Source organism: Streptopelia decaocto, assembly GCF_964273445.1.
Source record: "Streptopelia decaocto genome assembly, chromosome: 6".
Lineage (NCBI taxonomy): Eukaryota > Metazoa > Chordata > Aves > Columbiformes > Columbidae > Streptopelia > Streptopelia decaocto.
In genome coordinates this window covers 24445024-24469121 of record NC_138660.1, presented here as the reverse complement: position 1 = coordinate 24469121, position 24098 = coordinate 24445024, and the positions used below count along the sequence as shown (strand labels likewise).

General features: G+C 39.7%; 1 protein-coding gene across 12 annotated transcripts in view; it reads left to right on the top strand.

Moving 5' to 3' along the window:
- GIGYF2 (GRB10 interacting GYF protein 2) overlaps window positions 1–24098 on the top strand; it is a 76673-nt gene that overhangs the window by 26109 nt on the left and 26466 nt on the right. For 10 of the 12 annotated variants that reach the window (XM_082057171.1, XM_082057173.1, XM_082057170.1 and 7 more), the window contains 3 exons: window positions 2999–3110; window positions 3662–3702; window positions 22626–22805. In XM_082057171.1, the coding sequence (XP_081913297.1) occupies window positions 2999–3110; window positions 3662–3702; window positions 22626–22805 (333 nt within the window). Of the gene's footprint in view, window positions 1–2998; window positions 3111–3661; window positions 3703–11499; window positions 11694–11766; window positions 11946–22625; window positions 22806–24098 lie in introns of those variants that run through there. The other 2 variants (XM_082057164.1, XM_082057163.1) reach the window with 2 other exon arrangements.

The following is a 24098-nucleotide window of genomic DNA, read 5'->3' as shown; positions in this document are numbered from 1 at the left end:
GTTCTGCTGGGCTCTGTTGAACATCTTGCTGCTGCTCCTGAACGTTGGACCTCTGGAAGATGCTGTGGTGGAGGTTGGCAACAGAGCCAGGGCAAAGGTGGCTCAAGTGGGTCCTATCTGGTACTGTGTAGGACTTGGGTACTGTGGCCCCACAGGCAGACTTACATGAAATTGCTGAGATCATGTGTTTGGGTCTTTTGCAAGGTTATCTTTTAATTCAGACTATTTTGGTGGCTGTGCACAACTGAAATACTGATGAACCATGGCACAGAGGTGGGTAAGTGGAGAGGTTTCTTGGGCTGTTGTTTCACATACTTCTAAAGCTGCCATAAGATATGCTGCTGTTGCAGCAACTCTCATTCTGTTCTTCCCCTTAGACAGGTCATTTGCTTTATTTGCTGATCAAATCTCCCATATCTCCAGCCTTCTGGTGCTGCTAGTTGTGTGTCTGCTATCAGTAATCAGTGTGCATTCATGCTTGCTCACACTGGAAGGGGAACACTACAAATGTTGCTGTCACTTGCTGTAAAAAACAAACAAACAAACAAAAAAACAATACCCCCCCCCCCCCATCCCCACCAAAACCCTACCAACAAAAATATACACACACAAAAAAACCCAAACCAGAAAAGGACAACAGGTTTTGTTTCTGTTGCAAAAGTGTTTGCAACTTTCCACCTCCACTACCTCAGGGACATGAGGTGAGTCAGTGCTTTTGTTTGGTTTTGACTCTGCCTGCCTCTGGTTTTCTCTTGTGAGCTGCTTTTGCTTTATTATCTCCTGTTAGAGGAAGGAAGAGCTTTCCTGTAGTGAAGAAATTGCACAAAGATTGCCATTACAGGAGGTGCTTAAACTTTCCTAGGCTTTATTTGTGGAGAATAAGAGCTTGATCTCCTTTTCCAAGATCTATGGGGACCTATAATGCCTTAACTGAATAAACATTATGATGCTTTTGATGTTGTATCACATCTTTACTGTTTCTTGCCTTTGCAGCTTATTTTGCACTCATGACTAAGGTCAACCTTGTTGTATTGGACTGGCCATAGTAAAGGAATTAGTGTTTGTATTAGTCATAGGTCTAATTGTGATTTCTTCCCCTGCCTTGAGTGCTCAGTCAACTCCTCTGTCTCCACCCGAGTTTGTGTAAGAACAGCAATGCTGCATCAGGCAAGGGCAACTCAATAGCCTGTCTCGAGCAACAGCCAGAAGACAACACCTCTGCAAGAGAATAAGAACTGTGTGAAAATACTAAAGTGAAGAAGCATCACATGTATGCTCAGCTGCCAGACATTTGCAACTCAGTGTATTTGCTGAAGCAGATGTGGTCTCTGTGTTTGGCAAATCTTAGTGTATTTATCTTTCATGAGTTTGCGCAGATTTCATCTGAACTTGAGCATCCCCAGAGCTCTATGCTAAGTCTGCACCTCTGTGACAAGGTCTACCACTGCACTGCTTTGCTGCTCCTGGGAACAGGAGAGTTTTGTCCCGAGAGGATGTTTAGATCCTGTTTCTGAAGCAGAAAGAGAAATTGTACAGACATTAACTTTGTGGCTTCTGTACACAGCCTGCAACCTGTACTACCTGATATAAAATCAGTGTGTATTTGCAGAGCCTGGCTGGATTATCTGTGGATCACTTTTCTTTTGGTACAGAGTAGTAAAGAAACTGGTGCAACTGCCTTGATTTTGTTTTGTTTTGTTTTTAATTTTTTTAGAGCCTCTTGTCATGGGACATTGGAATACAGTGCAATTCCCTGATACATCCAGGGGTCTTTAGATTTTAGATGTAGAGGCTTGTTATTATTTTCCTCAGAAAACTGCAGAGACTGGTGTCCATTCTCAAGGTGTTTATTTCCTGTTTCATTTGGTCATTCTGTCTTATTCCTCCAGCTGGAATTGCATCTCATCCTTTGAGGTTTGTTTTCTTGAAGCCAGAAAGAGAGAAATATCAAAGGATTGAGGTTTGTGATAATTTCGTAGCCAGGAATTTCTTTTACCAGATGCCTTGTAGGTTCTTGGACTTGACTATAGAGACTACATGTGTATGTAGGAAAGGCATTATCCTGACAACCAGCTGATTGATGTATTTCACTTGTCTTCTTTCCATGAAATACTTTAAATGGTAAGTTAGCTGATAAAAAGCTCCCATTTCTTCTGCTGTAGCACTTTGTGAAGCGATGTTTACCTTTTGTAGATCCGGAAACTTCACCCTAGCCATTCATCTAAGCAGTGCTGGAAGCTATCTTGAAGGTGTGGGGGATGTGTGTGGGTGGTGTTTTTCTGTTGCATTTTTTCTTTTTTAACCAAACATCCCACACTTACCCAAACACTGAAGACGTGCTTCAGGATGCTTTACTTGAGTATACATCTGTAACTTTTTGTCTTGAGGCTTGATATGAGATACCTACAGAGAATCCTTTCTTGAAAAAGTGAGGATAATTTTTATTCTATAGCTACTGGGGTTCTTCGTGCTGTCCTGCCTATACCTGTCCTGTGATTTTTCTTTTCCCCCTGCTGCTCCTGGGGGAGATTTCTGCTGAGAATCACTAGAGCTGAGTAGGGGTGAGGCTTCCTTCTCACTCACTAACCTTGACAACAATAGTTACGAGTACATCTGCAGTGCAGTGCTGTTATACTGGATTCTGTTGTTAAAAGCAGCCTCGTTTTTGAGTGTGAAGTACACATGCACTGTGTGGATGTTGTGTGAACAATGCATCCTTTTTTGGTAATTTCTGTTGGGTAAGTATCTGTTTTCTGTGTTTCTCTGCATAGTATTTATTTCAGAATTGTTTGCCTGTTCTGTCTGATCTTGTACTTCTTGATTAAAAAAAATTACTAAGACTCTTTTTTTCAGTCTTTTTTTCCTTTGCCCCAGATAATTTCACTGGGGCTTAAGACTGCAAGATTAGTTTACAAAGACACCAGGAAAGGAAAACCTACCTGATTCTTCCAGCTTCTATTATAATTTGTACAAACACTTGTGTTTTTTGTCTTTTCAGGCAGAGGCCGAGGAGAAAGCGGTTTCTACCAAAGAAGTTTTGATGAAGTGGAGGGTGGATTTGGGCGAGGAGGGGGCAGGGAAATGCACAGATCACAGAGTTGGGAGGAAAGGTAACAGAACTCTAGCCCTTCAAGTTTTTTTACATGCATCTGCCTAGCTTGCATTTGTGCCTTTTGACTTAATGAAAACACTTCAGGAATGGTGATTAGGCGTATCTGTGAGTGGAGTGTCTGCATTTCTAAGATGGAGTCAATGCAGTAATATTTGTAGGAACTCAGGAGCAAGTAAAAGAGTATTTTTGCAAATAATTTTTCTGCTGAGTTCCTGGGAAGAAGGAAATACTTCAAGAAAACATAAATTATCACAGTTGAAGTGGAAACGATGGGGTGAAAATATGGATTGCTAAAGGATTCACTTCAATTTTAGGCTGAGCTTTGTTGACAGTACTCAGGGTTGCATTTCAAAACATACCTAGTTGCCAAAGGCTGTGTGTGTATCAGTGTTCCTGAAAATTTTGATTGTCACTTGGACCTTTAAAGACACTGTCAAGCTCTGATTTTTAAAAATGTCCCCTACCAAGCTTAAGAAAAAGATAAGCCATACCTAAAATGAGTGGAGAAGTTCCAAAAACTTATTTGAAACTTCTATTCTGCCTTTCTAGGGGAGACAGACGCTTTGAAAAACCAGGGCGAAAAGATCCAGGTATGGTTTTGTTACTGTATGGGCAGCAAATGGGAGGGAGGAACAGGGTGTGTTTTGGGAAAGGGACCTATATGTACATGAACTTTTCATATTACTCCAAGTATTGTCGATAAAAGATTCATGATACTGTGCCAGGTTACCTAAATGTGTTCCCAAAGTGTTGCTTTTTAAGTTGTGTTTTTTCCACTATTAGACATCTGAATGTTTTAGAAAAGAGAAATCTGCTTCTGTTTGTTCAATTAAGATGTGATGTCTACAGCTGAAACTAAAGTCCTGTACTTCAGTGAAAGGTGTCTGTACTGATTAACAGGTGTGCTGTGGCAATTTGCCTTTTCAGTGCAGTTTTTAAACATTCCTGGCCTGTGCTATTTTGGTGGCTAAGACTTCTGCACTGTGTGAAACGTTGATTTTTTTTGAATGCTTGCTAGCGTGAAGTAGATCCAAACAGCAATGTTTTGAGGTTCCCATGCTGGTGGAATTACTGTCTGTGAAAACAGTTGAAGTCATCATACAAATCTGTTCCTCCAGGTTATCATCTTGTCCGCATCTTTGCCATCCCTCTCCTATTCTGTTCCTTAAATGCTTCATGCTGGCCATGTTCAGGCAGAATACTGGATCCTTAATTTTGTCCCACTAAGTCTGAATATTCAGCTGAACTTGGAAGTGGGTTGTTGTCTTGGAGGTGGAACATACCCACTATATATACTGAGAGCGTGAAGAACATTCAAGTTCTCCTTTATCAACATCTATTGCAAGTGCAATAATTTCTGCTTCGTGGGTTCATGTGTTGATTGTTCTCTGGTATGACCTTGCTCGCTCTCTGTGGCACATGTCCACATGTATGTACCACATGTGCTTAGTGACAGGTTTGTACTAGGAGAGGCTTACTGACAAGGACTCTTGCCTTTTTAGGACCCAGGGGATCTTTTGGTCTTTGCTGAGGGAGTCTTGGCTAAAGATCCTCCTTAGTGAGCGTATTGGTAAAGCATGGGTCAGAAAAAAAAAGGGTTGTAATGAGGTGTGTGTTGGTCTCTTTTCCCAGGTAAAAGTGATAGGATAAGAGGAAATTACTTGAATTTGTTCCAGGGGAGACTTAGATTAGATGTTAGGAAAAATTTCTTCACTGAAAGAGTTGTGGGGCATTGGAATGGGCTGCTCAGAGAAGTGGTGGAGTCACTATCCCTGGCGGTGTTTAAAAGACCTGTAGATGTGGCACTTTGGGATGCAGTTTAGTGGTGGACTTGGCAGTGTTGGGTTAACGGTTGGACTCTATGATCTTCAAGACCTTTTCCAGCCCAAATGGTTCTATGATTCTAAAAAAAAATTGCAGGTTGAATTGCAAGACAAACAAAACCAAAGCGACTCAGTTGCAATTAGAAGCTGTCAGGAATGTATTTTAATCCCTGCTTCGCTGTCAGTACTTTTATAGTGAGAACAGCATAAGCTGTCATTTTAATAATATTCCAGATTACCATGGTGGCACATGTTTTAGGAGCCTTAGATCACCACGTTTGCTTTCAAAGCCCTTCTGATCCTCTCTCCATATAGTTAACTGATTTTTGTGTATTTTGAAGAGCACTTTTATTTTTCTGCTTTTTAAGTTGAAAGTCAACACAAAACTATGATGTTGCTTCTAAAAATAACTTGACATTGACCTGAGATTGTCCATCTCTAAATGCCAGTAGTGAAACTTCAAACTTTCAGTGTGTCTTTATGTTCAGAAACCTTTTGGAAAAAAAACTATAAGGGAAGAAATAAGTACTTAGATTTCAGGATTGCATTTTTTACAAAACACGAATGTAAAAATATCATCTACCATAGCTGATTCCATTTTATTTATTTAGCCCTTTCCGGTTCTTGTGATGAAATTACAACACTTTCAAATCCAGATGGTAGAATGTACCACATTTCTGATGAAGACTGATAAAAGTATTGCATGTCAGTTTAGGAGGAGATGCATCTCTCAGTTGAAATTGAGAAGAATTTACAGTATGGAACATGTCCTTGCTGATATCTGCCTGCACATGGGGGTTAATACTTCAGTGAGTAGAGAGGGTGTCACGTTTGTAGCAGTTGCTGGTGTTCAGAACTTTGGAAGTGCATCTTCTGTGAACCATTGTTGAGAGAAGATGGTGTCCTAATCTGCTGCTTTGGAAATCCTGGTTCGTTGTGAGGGATAGTGTTTATTTTCAAATCACAAAGCTTTCTGTAGTACCTCTTTGTTCCTCTTACGTCTTTTGTTCTGTTTCTCCTCTAGTTTGATTTTATTTGGCTAAAAGCTCTGTAGCACAGTGTGATAGAGGCAAGAGATGTGCCATCTTTTTGAAGTTTTAATATTGAAAAATTGTTTTAACAATGGTAACTTATGTTTGCATGTCACTATATTGGGGATTAATGTCCCAATAAGTGGGACAACCATTTATCTCCTCTTTGCCTTCAAACAGAAGTAAGGTGGAGAGCACATAAATATTAGCAGAAGGTGTTGGTCTGATTTGACTTGGGCCCTGATTAATAAACAAATAATTAGTCTTATGTAAAGGCTTTCCAGTGATAAAATACTTTAAATATGAGACAGGGATACACATTCGCTAGAAGAAGTTGTATGTTAATACCAAGCCCTAATATACCCCACAGAGTGGTGGAAGCAGAAAAGTCAAGGAGTGAATTGGTGTGCAGTTTATAATTCAGACTAACGTGCTTTAGCAGCTGCATATGTTGGTTTCTGTTATCCTAGTTAAACTCCTTAGGTTAGGAATTTGTCTCGAACTTTGTGGTGTTTCAGTTTTACATTGCTCTTTCGTGGGCCTTGGATTAGCTTCAAATTACATAATTTACTGAATTGCCAGCTTTTTTAATATTCTTTGTTGTGGGTGATCACGTTACAGAATTAATAAGAACTCAGACGTTGAACTCTTCTAGGCATTCATAATGGATGATAATGCAAGAACCCTTCAATTAAGAATCATGAGACCAAAAAAGTATAGACCTTCAACAAATAATTTCTTTTCAAATATGATTAATATGCTGTTCTTAAAAATTGATGATTGCTTTTTCCATGCTCACAACAGTTTGCAAGATCACGTTTGACTGATTCTCAACATAAACAGTATCTGTTCCTGGTTTCAGTTGGAAATTGAAGATGTACGAAGTATTTGCGAGTTTCTGTTGCAGATTGTGATGGTTGTAACACTTCATTGAGAACCCAAATCAGTTCTGGAAGGTTGAAGCAAAGAAAATGAGCAAGTTGTTTTGTTGATCATGGTTGTCTTTTAGAACTGCTTAATTTTCTGTCCAGTCTCTTGACTAATAGCAATTTAGGAGCTGAAGGGATTTGATTAGTTACCAGCAGTTATACCCTGGTAGTAAATAATTGTAATATAGATGAAATAAGATATTTAGTAAGTCAGTTATAGAATCTGATTGGGTTCTGCTTAATGTCTATTTTTTGGTTAGGTTAAGATGACTTGAATATAAAAAGGGTGTTCCAGTAACTGTAAAAAGGATGTTGAATTTCTTTGACTTACACTTTCCTTTATTCTGCCTGACTTATTTTTCTTCCATACCTCAGTAGCAAGAAGTGCATCCAAAGAGGTTTGTCGCCAGCTTGCTCTTGCAACGTCAGTCAAAGCGTGGAGTGCAATTTTATTGCATCAGAGCCTATCAGCAGTTTTTCTAGGCTACCAGTCCATTTGGGCCATGGCATGTTTCCAGTACTTGATGAAACATCTGTGATTCCCCAGTTCTCTGGAAGCATAAAAGCGATAGGGGGTTTTCTCTACCCCTTGTTCTGCAGCTGTTCTGAAATAACTACACAGTCATGTCTGTCTGTCAACTTCCTTCTGTAGTATTTTTCAGCCTGACATTCCAAAATGTGGTATTTGAAGATTGCATTTAGTGTATACTGAACGTATTTTTTCTTTATGCTTGCTGCCGTGCCCCATTTTAAACAACATCTATACATAGAAAATTATTTTAAAAACAGGACTTTAAAGTCTCGTGTCATTTAGAAACCAAACGAAGCAACCCACACTTTAGTTAGATGTTAACTGAGAAATAGCCATTTATACCTTTGGCTCTAAATGGTGAGATTCTAGTACTGTTCTGTTGGGGTTATACATCTGAGTTTTAGAACAATTGGTTTGTTTGAGACTGGAGTCTGCGATATATGGGAAAACAATACATCACACATAATACTGTTCTTTTTCGTTAATGCTTATTTCAGACTTGACGCAAGCATCTGTTCTACTGCTCTTGCACTGGTTCTTAACTTGTAGGACTCTTCTCAATGTATTATATTGGTAGAGGCTGTGCAAACAATGCTTGCAAGAAATACTTAAATTATTGTCACTGATATGAGGGTGAAAAAGGATATCTAGACAGTATATGAATCATCAGCTCAGAAAAGTTGGGATGAAGGCAATGTAACTTGATAGTGTTCCTCTGCGATTTTCACAATATTCATCACTGCTTATGAAGAAAATTAAATCTAAAAAAAAAAGTGATTTTGAGAGTATCTATAACCCAAATCTGAGGCCTGGAATGTACGGAGGGATTACTTAAATGATTTTGGAACTAGAGCTGAGTTGCAATGACAGCCTGGGCCTTCTGCCTTGTTACCCCTCCCTGTGTGAAATGCTTCTATGAGGCTGCTTCCTGTTTCCTCAGACCCTAAGACATAGTAGCGTTTTTTCTAACTACTTTTGGGACATGAACACACTTAATTGAAGTGCTTTGGGGCTTAAGAAGAATTCAGTTAACCAGTATCTCATTAGGCAGCTTCAGACTACTTTTAAAAGAAGGCACGTTTGGTGACATACTATGCTGTTGTCAATGAAGGTTGGTATTTATGCCATCTTGGTTTCTGGGAAAAGCCTTTTACCTTTGAAAGATAACGTTGCTTGACTCTTCGAGTTTGAATGCGTAATAGACACTGCTTTTGTTAAGAGCTTGGAAATAATTATCCATCATTCTGTTTCTTCTTTAGCTTCCTGAATTATTTAGGAGCTTCAGAACAATGTCTTAATTGCAATCAGTTTATGAGCCACTTAAATACAAAAGTCTCATGTATAGTTGGATTCAATTTTTTATTTCAAAATTGATTCAAGTGTCTCTAAATATTTTTGTGCTCTGTGTACAGGCGAATATTGATGTTAAAGCATAAAATACAGATAGATGCAGTTCTACTTCTCATGTATACAGTGCATCTTTCTGGGTCAAACCTACTTGAGGCAAGCAACACAAAGGGGAGAACATGTAGAATGTATGGTCCTGTAAAAAAAAAAAGTACATTAATTAATCTAGAACAGTTTGCTTTCCACTGCTAAATAATTTATTCAGTGTTTCCAGATATGAAAAAATTTCCACTGCAGTATCCGTTATATACATCAAGATTTGTTGATAGTGTCTTCACAGACTTGTCTTGGGATGGGATGTTCTCCTCCAATTTGGCAGAATGAAGAACTACAGTTAGTATTTACAGTTTTGCTTAATAAGCACAGCAGGAGTGATTTTCACTGCCATGGGAGATTGGCAGTACTTTCAAATAGTGAATTCAGCCATCTCAAAAATATAACCCCATATCCCCAAAGAGTTAATAGAACAGAAAAATTAGGATCTTGGATGAACAGTTGCTTATCCCAGAACTAATATATTTACTGAATGACACCATATTGATTTTGACTGAGATTTTTCTTCTGTATTGTTGTACATTTTGTCACAAAGCTGGTTAATTATGATTTTGCTCAGCTTTTGGAGTTCTGAATGTCTTTTCTTTCAGGGTCAGTGCAGCTTTAATCATAGTCTGGTGAATTCAGCAGGTAGCTCTTTTAATTTCCAGGAATTAGTTGTGTGATTCTTGTGTCTTTGTTTTGGGTGGTTAATCCAGCCTAAGCTTACATGGGCACACCAGTTTTCTTTACTCTGTGTATCATCATGTAATCAAAAAGGATGTGAATACCAGAGAAAGATTGCTAGAAGATGGCAGGGCAGGCAAGGAGGGAAGGTCGTAAATGGAACCTGAAAATTTAATATAATAATGATCAAAAAAGGCCAAAGTTCCAGATCTGTTCTCTCTATTCTGCGAGGCCGGTCTCGCAGAGCTGGAAGCTGTCGGCGTGCTGTCCATTGATGCGGATCTCCTTGGCAGTCTTTTTTGGAGTCTTTGAGTCGGCTGCAGCTGGGAGCTCAGGAATGGTCTTGTCAAAATTCTCCATCTTGATCTGATATTCACCCTTGGCATTGCGCACTAGCACGGAGGCGAAGCGATGATACGGCATGATCTCGGAGGGGAGGTAGGATGTTCTCCTTTGGCACATTTCTCCTGTGCCCTCCTGCACAGCTGACAGAAAGACAACCAGCTCAAAATGGTGAGCATCTTCTTGTTGGAGGAGAGCAGCCAGGGGGCTGGATGGAGTGATGGAATGGTAGTAGGTTAGTGGAAAGGTGAAAAAAGGACACTCATCCGAAGTAACGCTGTCTAGGTGGAAATCAACGCTAGTTTGGTGCAGTTGCCCATTCTCTTGTTCTTGGTAAAGTATAGCAGAAATCTGGACACTAGTCAGCGGGCTAGAGCGTGTGTTGGCCACCTGGAACATGAGGTACGGCTTCCCCTCGGTGTGTGTCACCACGGCAGAGTGGGTGAAGCGGATGGAGAATGCCCGATTCTTCGGTCGGGCGATCTTTGCCACGAAAGCACCTGCATTACGGAAGAGAACAAACTGAATGTGAGCACCGTGCCCAGGCTGGTTCCCTGCAGCCTGTGAGCTCTGTCAGACAGCCCAAAGGAACAGAAGCAGGCTTGGGTGGACGTGGTCTTTCTTGCTTCTGCGTACATGTTTGGAAACTGCTATACTGGCATCACACTAACCCATTTCTGTTTAAAAAGTGTAGCTTTCCTAAATTGCTTCTTTTTCTAAGCTATGTTCACTTATTAATACTTGAAGAGTGAACTGTAGCTGTAGGAAGGCGATCCATTAGCTTGCCCCAGTTTACTGTAGTTGGTAGTAGCACCTGATCTCTGTGTGCTACCACTGAAGAAGCTCTTTCTTAATACGCAGTAGACCTGTGTATTTTTAAAGTCTTTTGAAATACTTTAAACCTGAGAATTAATTACAGTAACTTAAAATACCTCAAAATAGGTGTGATATTGTAAAATTTTTCATTTCGCCAGGTACTGAGGAATACTTAAACACCAAGTTAAAGATCCACAAAAATACTTCAGCTAGACAAAAATAAACCTGAAAATCAAAACAAATTGGCTTTAAATATTGTAATTCCATCAAAAAAATCTCAAAGAGATAATGGTATAATAAGTGATTGCGAGTGATAAGTGGGGATCTGCTGCAAGTATTGTGCAATGAATAGTGGAACTCTGAAGTCCAAATCTTGATATGACCTAATTTATGTCTTTTGTTAATGAAAGCTGTTTAACTTTTACTACTACACTGCTGAAGTCTCATCACCCTTCTAGTGACTGACTTAATTGTTTTTTTTCAAATATTAATCTGACCACTATTCTGCCTCCATTTCTCAAATTGAGTTGTTACACCTACTCTATTTAAATATAAATATGAAGGCTTACCTGTGATGAAGGCTTCCAGCATGAGCCCCAGGACCATCTGTATTGCCAGCAGGGCAATAGCGCTGGGACAGTCCCCGCTTGGGAACATTGTGCCGTAACCAATTGTGAGTTGTGTCTCCAGTGAGAAGGAGAAAGCAGCTGTGAAACTGGTGATGTACTTAACACATATAGTGTGGTTGTCAGGTGGAGCATCGTGGTCCAGCTCCAGGTCCCCATTCATCTCAGCAAGCAAATACCAAAGCACTGCAAAGACTAGCCAGTGAAGGACAAAAGAAGCAGAAAAGACAAGCATCATCCATCTCCAGCGCATGTCCATTAATATTCCCCATGCGTCGCGGAGGTACGCCAGACCTTTTCCTTGGGCACCGTCCATCTGGAATGTGCTGTGTCCATCCTTAGTGATCATCCTCAGGTATCTTTGGGTTAGGAGGGGAGCACTGGATTTGGTGTTATTGCTCTCTAACATATCTGTTGTCATCTTCTAGAAAAGAAGAAAAAAGGAACAAATGGATACGGTGCAGCATATTTGTATTTTGCCGAATGTTCACAGTTTTTGACACATCAGCAGGGTTTGAAATACTGCAGCCAACAAAGGAGGATTTATACATTGCAATCCAGAGAAGATTAAGTCAGGAGCCTGGAGAGGAATTTACCACTGTTTGTGGTAATACTTTGCTGAAAAAGATTAAGTTTAAAAATCTAACTGCTTCTCAAATGTTCCCCACTTAGTTGTTTAAATATAACTTTCATACTTTACCTTCCTAAATTTGCTTTTGAGTTGCATGCTTTAATTCTTCAGGAGTGAGTGGGATGGGATTAGGCCTACTGTATCTGCAAAGAAACTGAGTTTTGTCTGATATCTGTTTTCGTAACTTCTTTTTGGCAGAGTATAGTAGTTTACCAATACTATTAACAATAGTACTATAGAAATAATGTTTATTGTATTATTTCTCTGACACGTTTATGCGTTTTAGGGGAGTGCTGTAGTTTACCAAGTAGCCTTTTCAGACTTCCCTGTTTCAGAAAAAGACTGCTGTCTGTGCCACCATGTGCACTTAAGCAGAATTATGGTATTCAGGGCAGAGATGCTTCTGAGAGTCTGAGGCTGTTTATATGAGGATTGGGTGAAAAGAGAACAGGAGACCACTACTGAAAATATACTGAGACATAATTTGAAGTCTGGTCTGCCTAAGCAGTGTATTTTTTATTAGTGGCCAAATAAGAAAATAGGACAGCAAGTGTCTGGGAATTAAGGGGTGAAGGCTGAATTGCAAATGTGGGAACAAAATGGATATTGTAGGCATTTGACATGTTGGGCTCCTTTGGTTACTTATAAACCTCAAAATTTGCCAAACTTGGAGATGCTGATTATCTTTTGCAAAGACACTGGCCACTCAAATGCATAAATTTTGTAAATACTGGATGTTTAAAGTTGACTTGGGACAGATTAAAATTAAGTGTGGATTCATGTGAAATAGAGGCTTCATAGAGACAACCTACCTAAAGAAGGTTATGAGGAAGCTTGTTTGTAGAACACCAGAGGATTTAAAAAATGTGTAAATTCTGCAAATCATAATTATACATATGAATCAAAACTGACAAATACACCATCAATTTTGACCTTTCTCTGGATTATGACTGTTTGTGTATATAATGCAAGTGTACAAACAGGCTACAGTTGGATCTTTTCCAAAAAAGTATTCTCTTAGTGTTATCTTGAAATGCATTAATCTAAGGATTCAGAATGAATTTATGAAAGATAAAAATCTTTCTTGTGATCATTGATCCTGTAAACCAGCAGTTTCCATGACTGTTTACTTGATACCAAATTTTAGTAATTACAGAATGTTCTCTATTGCTGTTACTTGAGCTTAATGCATACTGAAGGATGAGAACTGACATCACAGTGAATATTTAGCTAAATTTTTGTTTTTCTTTCCATCTGTAGGTTCTCAAAGCTATCCAGCTATTTCCTCTGTCCATGCTGTAGTCAAAGGGAGTAGATGATGGCCTGAGCAGAATTTGGTGGTTTTCTCCTCGTTTTTATTTTCCAGTTCACATCTCTTAGAAGGGATATTTTGAAACTGCTCCCTGTACCAAAGAATACAGTAGGTTTACTGAGGTTCTCCTGGTCAGTAGTACCAGGCTACTTTTCTTGGTGGGTTCTGATCACAGTCTATTTAGTGTATAGCCTGACCCCCCACCTTCATCTGAGTTTGATCTACAGAATAGCTCTCTAGATGACAGTTTTCAGTCTTGCTGTGCTGTTACGGAATTTACAATAACCTGAATGCAATTTTAAGTGCTTTGGGAGCCAGATGATGAGTGACTTATCTGTAGAGCAGAGTCCTTGTGCTAAAATTTAGATGCCTTCTGGATGCCTTGAAGCAGCTGGAAAATGGCCATCATTGAATAGGAAGGATGATGGAGCTGTAGACAATGCCTTGGTTTTATCATCTTAGAGTAAGCAGTACTCACAAGAAGCTCTCCCTTCTTTGAATAGAGGAGAACACTTAGAGAACAGAACTCCTCTGGGTGTACACATCATGCAGTCTTGGGGGGGAAAAACAACAACAAAACCAAAAAACCCAACAAACCACCACCACCAAAAAAAAAAAAAAAAACCCAAACCAAAGAACAAAACAAAAAAACTCACACTAGTTTTGCATTTTGGTGGCTGTTGTATCTGTTTAAATTCTCACAGATTTAAAAATAATTTTTCTCTGTCTGTTCATTTCCTTGCCCACTGTAGTAAAAAGTATGAATACCTTCTTTCCTTGTTAGTCATAAATTAATGAAGTTGCGAAGTACAATTTGAACCACCTGGTCTGATCCCCTCCCTTGCATGATCCTTAATGTCCCCACATTAATCCCACTTTGAATCAGTGTATATTTTAGGAAAGGCATTCACTTGAAAACAAAATTTCTGCTTTTTTTGTTGGAGAATACTCATCTCCGCTGTTAACTACATACAGTGTTTCTAATCTGGATTTGTCTAATGTCATCTCTTAACCTTTATGTTATGTTGTTTGTCTGGTTTTGCTGTACCTGGTTCCTGACTTGTGAAACTGTTGTAGCTTTGGGGTGTTCCTTCTCCCTCCATCTCCCAGCTGATAACCTTTGACTGGAAAGACTGGAACTGTCAGAAGTTACTTTTCTAAATCTCTTTTGGCCTTTTGACTAGTCTTTTATCATGCAGTTGGTGTGTCTAATCCTTCCTGTTTTAGCCTATTGAAAATTAAATGGTTGTCACCATGTGTATGTCAGTTCTTAGCTTTTTTAATGTCTTTACCATCCACTTTCATTCTGGCTTCTTTCTTCTGCACACTCTTCTAAGGAAAGTCAGGGTAGGGTGAGTACTACTTTTTAAAATCTGAGTTACAGTTGCCCTTTCCCTAGTGGTTGGACAGGTTCTAAACTGACCTGGCTTGTTAACAATTTATATGTAATAAAACCGAGCCTTGCAGCTCTAGGATATCTTGCATTGCTGAAATTCATGATCCAGCACTCTGATCTCCCACACTTTGCCTTCTTGATTGAGATGTTCCTTGTGTTGCGAGAGCTCTTCGAAGCACATTCCTGCTCTGTGCCACCATGTTGCTTTCCTCTTTCAAGCATCCTTTGCTTAAGCCTTTCTCTTGTCAGCAGAAGTGCAGCTGTTAAGACTCTGGAAGGATTGCAGGGGGACTTATTTGCAGCAGTGTCTTAATTTTCTTTTTGCTTCCCCTTATCAGTGGAAAGTGTTTTAAAATGACATTTTGAACCTGTTTTCAGCTCACTGCACTAATGTAGCTGCAACCCTTTGAGGAGCCTGAGTGCCTTTTCATGGAATGGTGTTCAGGGGAGATGTCTACAGTGCTGCCCTACCTACTCAGCTTCTGCTCTTAACAAAATCTGTCCTAATTGACCTTGGAAGGGATTTGAGGCAGTTTGTAGAGCACTGCTTCATTATAACAGCAAAGTAGGCAAAAGGACCTGCTGTTTGGGAAAAGCTGCAAAAACTGCTTGAACTGTGGCATAATTTGAAGATTTGTTAGAACACAGGTGGTGCTGGCATGTCCTTCTGGGAGTGCTGACATTCCCTCTTTACTGAACCTGGCCCACACAGCCTTGTACTAGTTTCAGACTTAAACATCATCTCTGTATGCCAAGTTGTTGTAATTCAGATGTGTAGCTGCCTCTGCATTTTGCAACAAGAACAAACTAAATTTCATTTTCTTTAAAGGTACTTTCACGCTATTAGCACCTCAGTATTGTTACTTTTAGATTGAATGGCAATCCTTGAGATGCTCTGACATTAGGAAATGAAGTTATTTTTCAGTATTGATGACATGAGTGGATCATATAACTTACATTAGGAGGCAATCTTAGAAATGTAGGCATTATTTTGGTTAGAAAAACTGCTTTGGTTGAAAGCTTCTGCTATAGCTGCTAGTATGATGGTTAAAATTTCAAACATGTTTGTCCTTTAGGTTTTGTACCCAGTGCCTCATTGAGATGAATGGGGGTAGTTTATGACAAAACTGTTTTTGCAAGCAGCCTGCAGAATGAAGATAACAGTTTTCAGGACTTTTGTTACATATATAAGTCAGTCTTGTATAAATGGGAACTTTAATTTATTGAGCCCAAGTCATACTTCTCAAAAATAGTGCCACAAAGTATAGGATGCAAGAGCTGGTACTTTTGACCTTCTGTGACAGTTTACTACAGAATACATTTAAAAAAAAAAAAAAGTATAGTGGGAGAATATATATATCTATATATATATATATAGAGAGAGAGATATATATGTATATATATATTTATTTTATGGTACAGAAAGCAAGGCTGTTTGAATTTGGGGGCTATCTGTAATGCTCTAGTTTGTATATACTGTATTTTCATGTAGTACAGCATGCTGACAATACTGTGATCTGTATGATCCCTAATTGTTGATTGTGAATTAGCATCTGAGTGGACCGAGTAGTTTGGCCACCTTAAGAGAAGCAGAAAAACTATCGAGACTTTGCTTGAATGATGTTTAAGGCTTCAAATATGCTAGTATATATTAAATCCTTACAGAGAAACTTGAATGCAAAAGTAGGTTTTGTTAATGGAGGAGTAAATTTAGAGTTAAGAGGGAGGATATTTGATGTAAGGCTGTAGTAAGAGAAGTTTGCTGCCATCCATTTTCTTGTAAACATGACTTGAAGATGTGAAGCTGATTTCTTTGATTTGTGATGGAACTGAAGCAAAATGCTGAGTTACAAAGAATGCGGTAAGAGGGTGCAGATGACTGATAACACTTTGCCAGGTAACACCCAGTTACCTTAGCTGGAGGCTTGCAAATGCTCCCTGTTTGTGGAGAGTTGCAGAGTCTTTCCAGCACTGCTTATCTTGAAACATATATGAAAAAATATTGCGTGACGACTTTGGTTTTACTCTGTATCCTGTTAGAACTATGGTCATCTAAGAGAGCATTTTCGTATTTTTGAGAGAGGAAAATCAGAAACCGTTTTGTTTAGGGTGATGCTTAACTTAGCAAGCTTTGGAAATAAAAAACTCTGTGCCCTGAAAGCAACTTTGATTTATTTGATTGAACAATGACAGAACATTTTCTAACTGTGCAATAAGAAAAAAATAAGGTTGTTTTGTGTACTTACCGGTCTTTGAAGGGTTTGTATGCAGGAGAAGGGGAATATCTGCGCTCCAGGAGAACGACTGGGCTGGTCTTGTGTATTGGTCCCAACACTGGCAAGAAACTTCCCACAAGTGGTTGGTAGAGATCTTTTTTTCCAAAAAAACTTTTTTTAAAATGGGTTTCTATGTCTCATTCCTGTTTTTTATAGTGCTGGGGGGGCTGGTTTTCATCTGAAGCTGATTTGATTGGTCATTTTGCCTGCAGGGGGGCCGGTTAGCTCTGATCATGTGGAAAAGAATGCTGGTTTGTTAGGAGCGTTTCTTTACCCAACACAAACCCTTAGCAGCCAAGGAGAAATCCTCCAACACTTACTTGGAGAAGGGGTGCCTCCCCCCTCACCTCCTTAATCAAGATCATTTCTTAGGTTTTGTATAATCTTAAGGTTTCAAGTGAAAGATGAAAAGGCCAAAATTCCCCTGGAAAAGCTGAATGGAAAAAGTTCCCATGTTGCTGCTGAAAAACACACGCTATTCTATGATACTTTAACTTGTGTCGACTACTGTTTGTTTAGGTGAAAAGAGAATCTCTCGAGCCGCGCTGCTGCTTGTCTAGTGCTGCTTCTTGCTCTTTGCATCAGGTCCTGAGCTCCCGAGCTGGTGTGAACAGAAAGGTGGGCTGCAGCTAATGGGACAGTCTCTGGAGGGTGTTGCTGAACTATAGCTTAATGCCGATCAGAAGACATAGATCTGGCCACTTCTCTTCCATCTCCACATTGCTCCTTTGTGAAAACATGGAATTAGTCACAGGATTTCGCTAAAGCCCAGGAATGAGACAATGCAGATTAGCTGGGTTGCCGATTCCATGCAGTAAAAGGTACCGTTTTCACTGAAGCTGTATTTTCTCTCACCAAATGAGAAGCGTTATTTGGGGAAGATGTTTTAGCTGAGCAACCACGCAGAGTGGTCAGCACGCTGTGCTGGTAAACCCCAGTCTGAGGACAGGTTTGTAATGCAGTAGTATTTCATGCTTTTTTTTTTTTTTTCCCCCCTTGTTGAGCTGCTGATGTGGGGGCTTTGATTGAACGTCAGATGTAAGAGGATCTGAGAAACAAAGGCTGTCATTGTTTGCAGTAAAACTACTGAGGGCCTGCTGGGAAAATTATTAATGTAGACTTTCCTGCTTAGGAAACAAAATCCCCCCTCTTTTTTTTTTCCCCTCCTATTTAACCTTCCCCCAACCCTAAATTGCAAATATTAATTCTTTCCTTCATTAGGATGGAACACTTTAATACATGTTCAGGCACAACACTGAAAATTGTGATACGCATAGCGTGACCTTCAGAGCCAGGGCAAATAATATTGTGCAAGGGGGCTCCTGCCACCGTGGAAAACCTGTAGGACAATGTGATGTGCTCTTGACCCTTCCCTCGCTACTCCAGGAAAGTTGAACTTCCACTACAGACTCTTTTATTCACAAACTGTATTTTGTACTGTAGAAAGCAAATGGTGTCTGGCCACAGGTTTTCTAACCTGATTCAACTGAATGCACTGAAAATCTAACACAATCGTGCAGCAAATGAAATAGCTACAGTACGTCATTTCCAGGTGCGTGTTATGGAATTGAACTCTCCTGTTAATTCCTTTGAATTTATTGGGTCACCCATACTTAGGACAGTGGGTCATCACTTTAGAGAAAATATGGAGTGATATTTGAATAGTATGTCTTTGAGACGTACTGTTGAGCTTGAGGTGTTATGGAGAGGGAATGTGAAGCTAGAAATGGGCATCAGAACTTCTGGTCTCCATCACTGACTTTGGTTACAAGTGAGTCACTTCACTCTGTATGTGTTCCTGTAGTGTCCCTGGTTGTTAAATACTGTCCTATGAGAAGGTAGTCCTTTTGACACACTGTCTTAAGGCTGTTTGTTTTATTCTTCTGTAAAATGAGCTATGAAATTACAAATGTAGGCAAAGTTTTTTCAGTTGCTTTGGAAACAGTAGCTGCTAAGGTTTTTGGTTTTATTATCTTCTTGAGGAAGTGTGGAGCATGCAGCAGAAAGAGAGCAAGTCAGAGCACTTAATGGGCTCTCCTAGTTTTTTCCTCTCTTAAAAGAAACAGTATTACTGTCAGTCATCCCTTCCCTGGTTATTCTCTCCAAACAGCGAGCCTGTCATAAGAAACATGGACTGACAGCATGGAGGACAGAAGTTATTTGCCATTCTGTTAGTGAGTCCTCTTTGTAAGTGTGTTGCCACCGGGCTGTGTCCCAGAATCCCTGTCTTGTTTTGGGGGTTAGTCGCCCTTCAGCTCAGTGTTGCACAGCTGTGGGCTTTTTTGGCTAGATACCACTAGGCTCTATCTGAAGTTTTCTGTAAACACCATTGCTGGCTTTGTGACAGGCTTTAACAGAGGTGCCCTTTTACTGCTCCTTCTCTTCAGGAAGTCCAGTCAATTAGTCCAAGGCAAAACCATAGATCGCATTTTAGTTTGGTTTTTTTTTTTTTCATGCTTAAAACACTGCCAAATACTGACTCTCTGACCTAAATCATTTCAGCTCAAATGAGTGTTCTCAAGTCTAGGAACAGTTTGCAAAGACAATATGCTAGGACTTTGGAAGTTAATAACTTATATGTAAACTGGAGGAGTATTCCTGCAAACAGTTTTGTCATAGTCTTTCTGTCACTTGGGTATCTTGATTTTTTTTTTCTGATCCTTAACCTGTGACTGGCTTGTATTTGTAAACAACTAGTTTTTTGGCTGGTGTCTCTAATGTTCAAGATCATTCAGTGCCAGATTTGTTTTGACACTTACCTTGCTGTCTTTGCCTATTACTTGCTATGGTGTCCTAGTACCAGGAAAGCATGTCATGATATGCTGCATGTTCTTTCTTAATTCCAGTGGAGTGCATCATCAGAACAGTCATCTGATATAACACACTGGAGTGCTGCTGTTTTTACAAAGGTTTCAGAGTCACAGGTGATGCCATCCTCAGATGAATGTAATACTGATATCTTATAATTGACTTGTTTCTTAGATTTCTAATGCTGTAGCATTTAAACTCAGAGGAGGAGCATTATCCCACTTGTGTCTGATCTCGGCAAACAGTGTTTGATGTTTTGTCACCTCTGCAGAGATGTGTTTCAAACCCCACAGCAGTGAATGGGGATGCCATTTTCTGCAAGTTCAGAATACAAAACCTGACTTGGGTAGTTCAGTTCTTGGCAGGGAAGCCCGCTGTCGTAAGGAGTAAGAAACCCCAAATTTAAAGTAATTCCAGAAAGAATGAGGCATATTCCTTACGCTTGTGTCTTAGGCTCATCTGGTCTTTTGGACTGCAGCTCTCCTGGGCCACTGTCTCTCTGTATTTTACTTTCAGCTGACTTGGCTCTGTAGCTCTGTTTCCTAGTTTTCTCCTATACAAAGCCCATCCAAGGAGTGATGCTGGGAGGCTTCCCAGCACTTCCTTACATCCTTCTGTGTGACATTTATCAGATATTTAAAGTGTAAAAAGCCCTCTGTATTTCCCAGACTCAGTTTTTCTTTCTAGCTTGTTGTCTTCATTTATTTTCTCTGAAGCATATGAAAATAGAATGTGGTTGACCTTCATCTGCAGAGATTTATCCATTCCAGATAAGCACATTTGCCAACATTGCATCTACCAAATGAAGGGAGTTGAGTGTCTCCAGCAGTTCTGTTTTATTTGGAGCCAGTATCACCAGAGACTTCCCAAAATACATTGTTTTAAAATTTGTGTTCTCAAAGTCCAGCAAGTACTGAAGTGATCTTTAGCCAGATGTCCTCTTTAATGGAGTAAATGTATATCTGGATTATATGAGGCCTCATTGCCCAGATCGCCTGTTGATACTGATGATGTACTCTGAATTAGCCAGTGTGCTTTAGCTCTTTCTTTATATAGAAACAACATAAGAGGAAGGCATTCTAGTGACCTTTCTGAGGTCCTCAGGTAGTCATCATGGTGGAAGAACTCTTGCATCTGAAATTTGGGGTGTTTCCTGTCCCTCTTGTCTACTTGAATAGGTCAAGGACTCAGCCATACTGAAAGTTATTGGAGAAACTTTTTACTGTGACAGTGTAAAAGGATTTCATGTGAACCTGGAGCATGGGATACTGGAAACATCTTGGATTTTGTACTTGGGATTGAATTCCACCTGTACCTTCTTATAATAGTCCTTCCGTAAATCAATGTGTCGTGGGAATTTTGAGCTGGAGAAAGAAGAAGTTGTCGTGTTGTGATTTGTTTGTTGTTTTTTTTTTTTTTCCTCCAGTGTTTGTTTTGAGATGGTGCAGAAAGGAGGTTGGTTTTCCTCCAAGATAGGTATGAAGTCCAAAGACTCTGTGTTTCCTGTCTCCAGAGTGTAATGTCTATGTAGGAAGAATTTCTGAAATGTAAACAGAAGTTTGATATGCCATAGAATTTCAGGTACTCTGTGTCCTCTTTTTTTTTTTTTTCATTGACTGGAAAAGCTGTATGATATGAAGAAAAGTGAATGCCATCTCCCAACTTCCTAAACTAAATTCTTAGAATGTCTCTTTCCACCCCAGGAATCTTAGTGCCTGGTCATGCCTTGTTTTTTCCTGTCCAAGCAAGCAGGCATAGTGTACAATCTTCACCAAATATCTTATGGTTTTGGATTTTAAGACTCGGAAGGAAAATTAAATATACCTTTCTCTAGTACTTGAGTACTTTTCTTAATAACCTCACAATTTCATGTTAAAACTGGTTAATAGTGCAGAACTGGCATCACTGTGGTTCCTGTGAGAATTCTGGTGCTACAGAGCTAAACATATGTAAAGAAACACACAGTCCAGGAGTCCTGAAACTGGTACTAACATTTATTGTGGTGATGGTGTATCCTTGTCAGGATGAGTCAACACTGAAAGCAGCATGTATTTCTAACCTGAGTTACTGATGTATATGTTGATTCTTTTTATAAAAATATTTACCTCATCCTTTTGTGTTGCTCTCTGTTAAGTACTTGAGGGTTTTACATGTTTTATTTTCAATATAACATTGTCAGTTAGGAACTAAAAGGCTATTTTGTCTCCTAAACTTCTGGTAGTCCTGTCCTTGAGCTCAAGCATAGTTGCTTCTAACTCTTAATATGCTGACCTTGTCTGACCAGCAGATGGATTCACGGAATAATGTTAACACTACTATGTCATCTTTGTTTAATCCTTAATACTATTTTAAATTTTCAGTCCTTTCTAAAACATTTCAGGAATGCTGTACATCGTATTGGATTAAATATATAAATCTAATGGAGTTTTTATTACAGAAGTAGCAAATATGTTTGGTTTATATAAAATGTGTAATGTTTAGAGTTTACTGTATTCCCATTTTCCTTTAGCATGAGGCTTTTAATGATACAGCAAGTTTATTCTTTCTTTCTGCACACTTCGGCTTCTTTGCTTTTTTGCTTCCCCACATCTTGTAAATTGTCATCTTTTCTTCCTCTGTCATTCCTATCCGTGTCATGATTTCTTGTATGCTTTGCTTTTTTTCCTCCAAGATACGTAGGGACGTGGAGGGATTTCCTAATGTGTCTGTGTGTTTCCTTCCATGAACTTCCAGTTTTCTCCTAGATTCCTATCATCACTTACTTCTAGGGCATCTTTGCCTCTAAGGGAGCAAGATTACAGCCCTGATGTTTCCAGGTTCCTGCAGATGGGATGCATGTTCACTGGCCTGTGTTTTCCTTGCAGTGAGACCAAACTTTGAGGAAGGTGGGACAGCACCGACGGGGAGGAAACACGAGTTTATACGCTCTGAGAGCGAGAACTGGCGCATCTTTAGGGAGGAACAAAATGGGGAAGATGACGACGGAGGCTGGCGACTGGCTGGGTCACGGAGGGACGGTGAGCGGTGGCGGCCTCACAGTCCAGGTGAGAAGAGATCCAGAGGAAAATGCAGCTGTGGTTATAGGGGAAGGGCAGTGAGTGAATCAGAGCATGGGGAAAAGAGAGGAAAGGGAGGTGAAATAGGTAAGGTTCATGCAGTTTTGGTCATTAAATACTGTTTGGCATACATGGGGCTCTTGCTACCAAAATGATTAGCACAAAATCATGTGCCTTTTGTTTTTAATGTCTCCAGTATCCCACCATATGTAAGGGAACAATGTTTTTCAGGTGTGTGCTTGTCTGTGGTATGTTCCAGGTGTGTATCTGCCTGCTAAAACCTGGAGGGTTTTTTTAATAGTAGTGTTTCTCTGTGGCTGTAATGCTGAGGGGAGAGACATTACCCACATTAGGTAGCATATCTAAAGCTGTTGAGTGATGCTGTCACTAAACCTTTCAGGTTGCTGGCATCTTTCTGTTTTTCCAAATGTGTTTGCAATGCCAAGAGGCATCCTTGGAAGATCTCAAAATATGTTGCTGTATGCATCTTATAGTTAGTTACAGGCTGTCTTACCTCACTGGATTTCAGGCACCTGTTTGGTGTCACTCTCCCCTTCCCTGACAAAGTCAACTTGGTTCACTTGCATTCCTACATTGCATTGCTAGAGTTGCAGGAGAAATACAAGGCAGAGCTTGGCATTTGAGTAATATGGCTGAAACATATAGATATATTTATTTCTTCTACTTGGGAGAGGTCCTGCTAGCCTACTAGCATGCTAGTCATACCTGTTGTGGGATCTTGTTTTGGGGTATCTTTTGGCTGCAGAAGGCTTCTGGGGAACCAAGAGGGGATTGTAACTCTTCTACTGTTAGATCTTCATAGGGAAGCAAAGTAAGCAGATGAAATTCTGTGGCTAAGGTGGACAACTTCTTTTATTCAATTAAGAAAAGTCACACTTGCTCTTACAATAAGTCTATCGCCCTTTTCAATGTACCAAAATACTTTAAGTAACATACTGATGGTGAGCAACCATTTCCTCTGTTCCTAACCTTCTCCACAGCTATGTATTTCTCTGCCCTTGAACAACTGTTAGCTTGTACTACAATTTAGCAGCGAACCCATAGCTAAAGTTATTATCAGATGTTTTCTATTTAGAACAGGCTAAGGGGCAAATTTTGAAGAATGTAATTTTCTTTTCCCCAGTTGTTCATTAGACACTGCTGCTTTGTTATATAGTTCAGATGACATCAGGCCTGCTATGGTTGTACCTCATGATGGTCAGATGCAGCATGATACTCAGGAGCAGCATGTTTTGCAAGTACAAGCCTGCATGCTTTAGC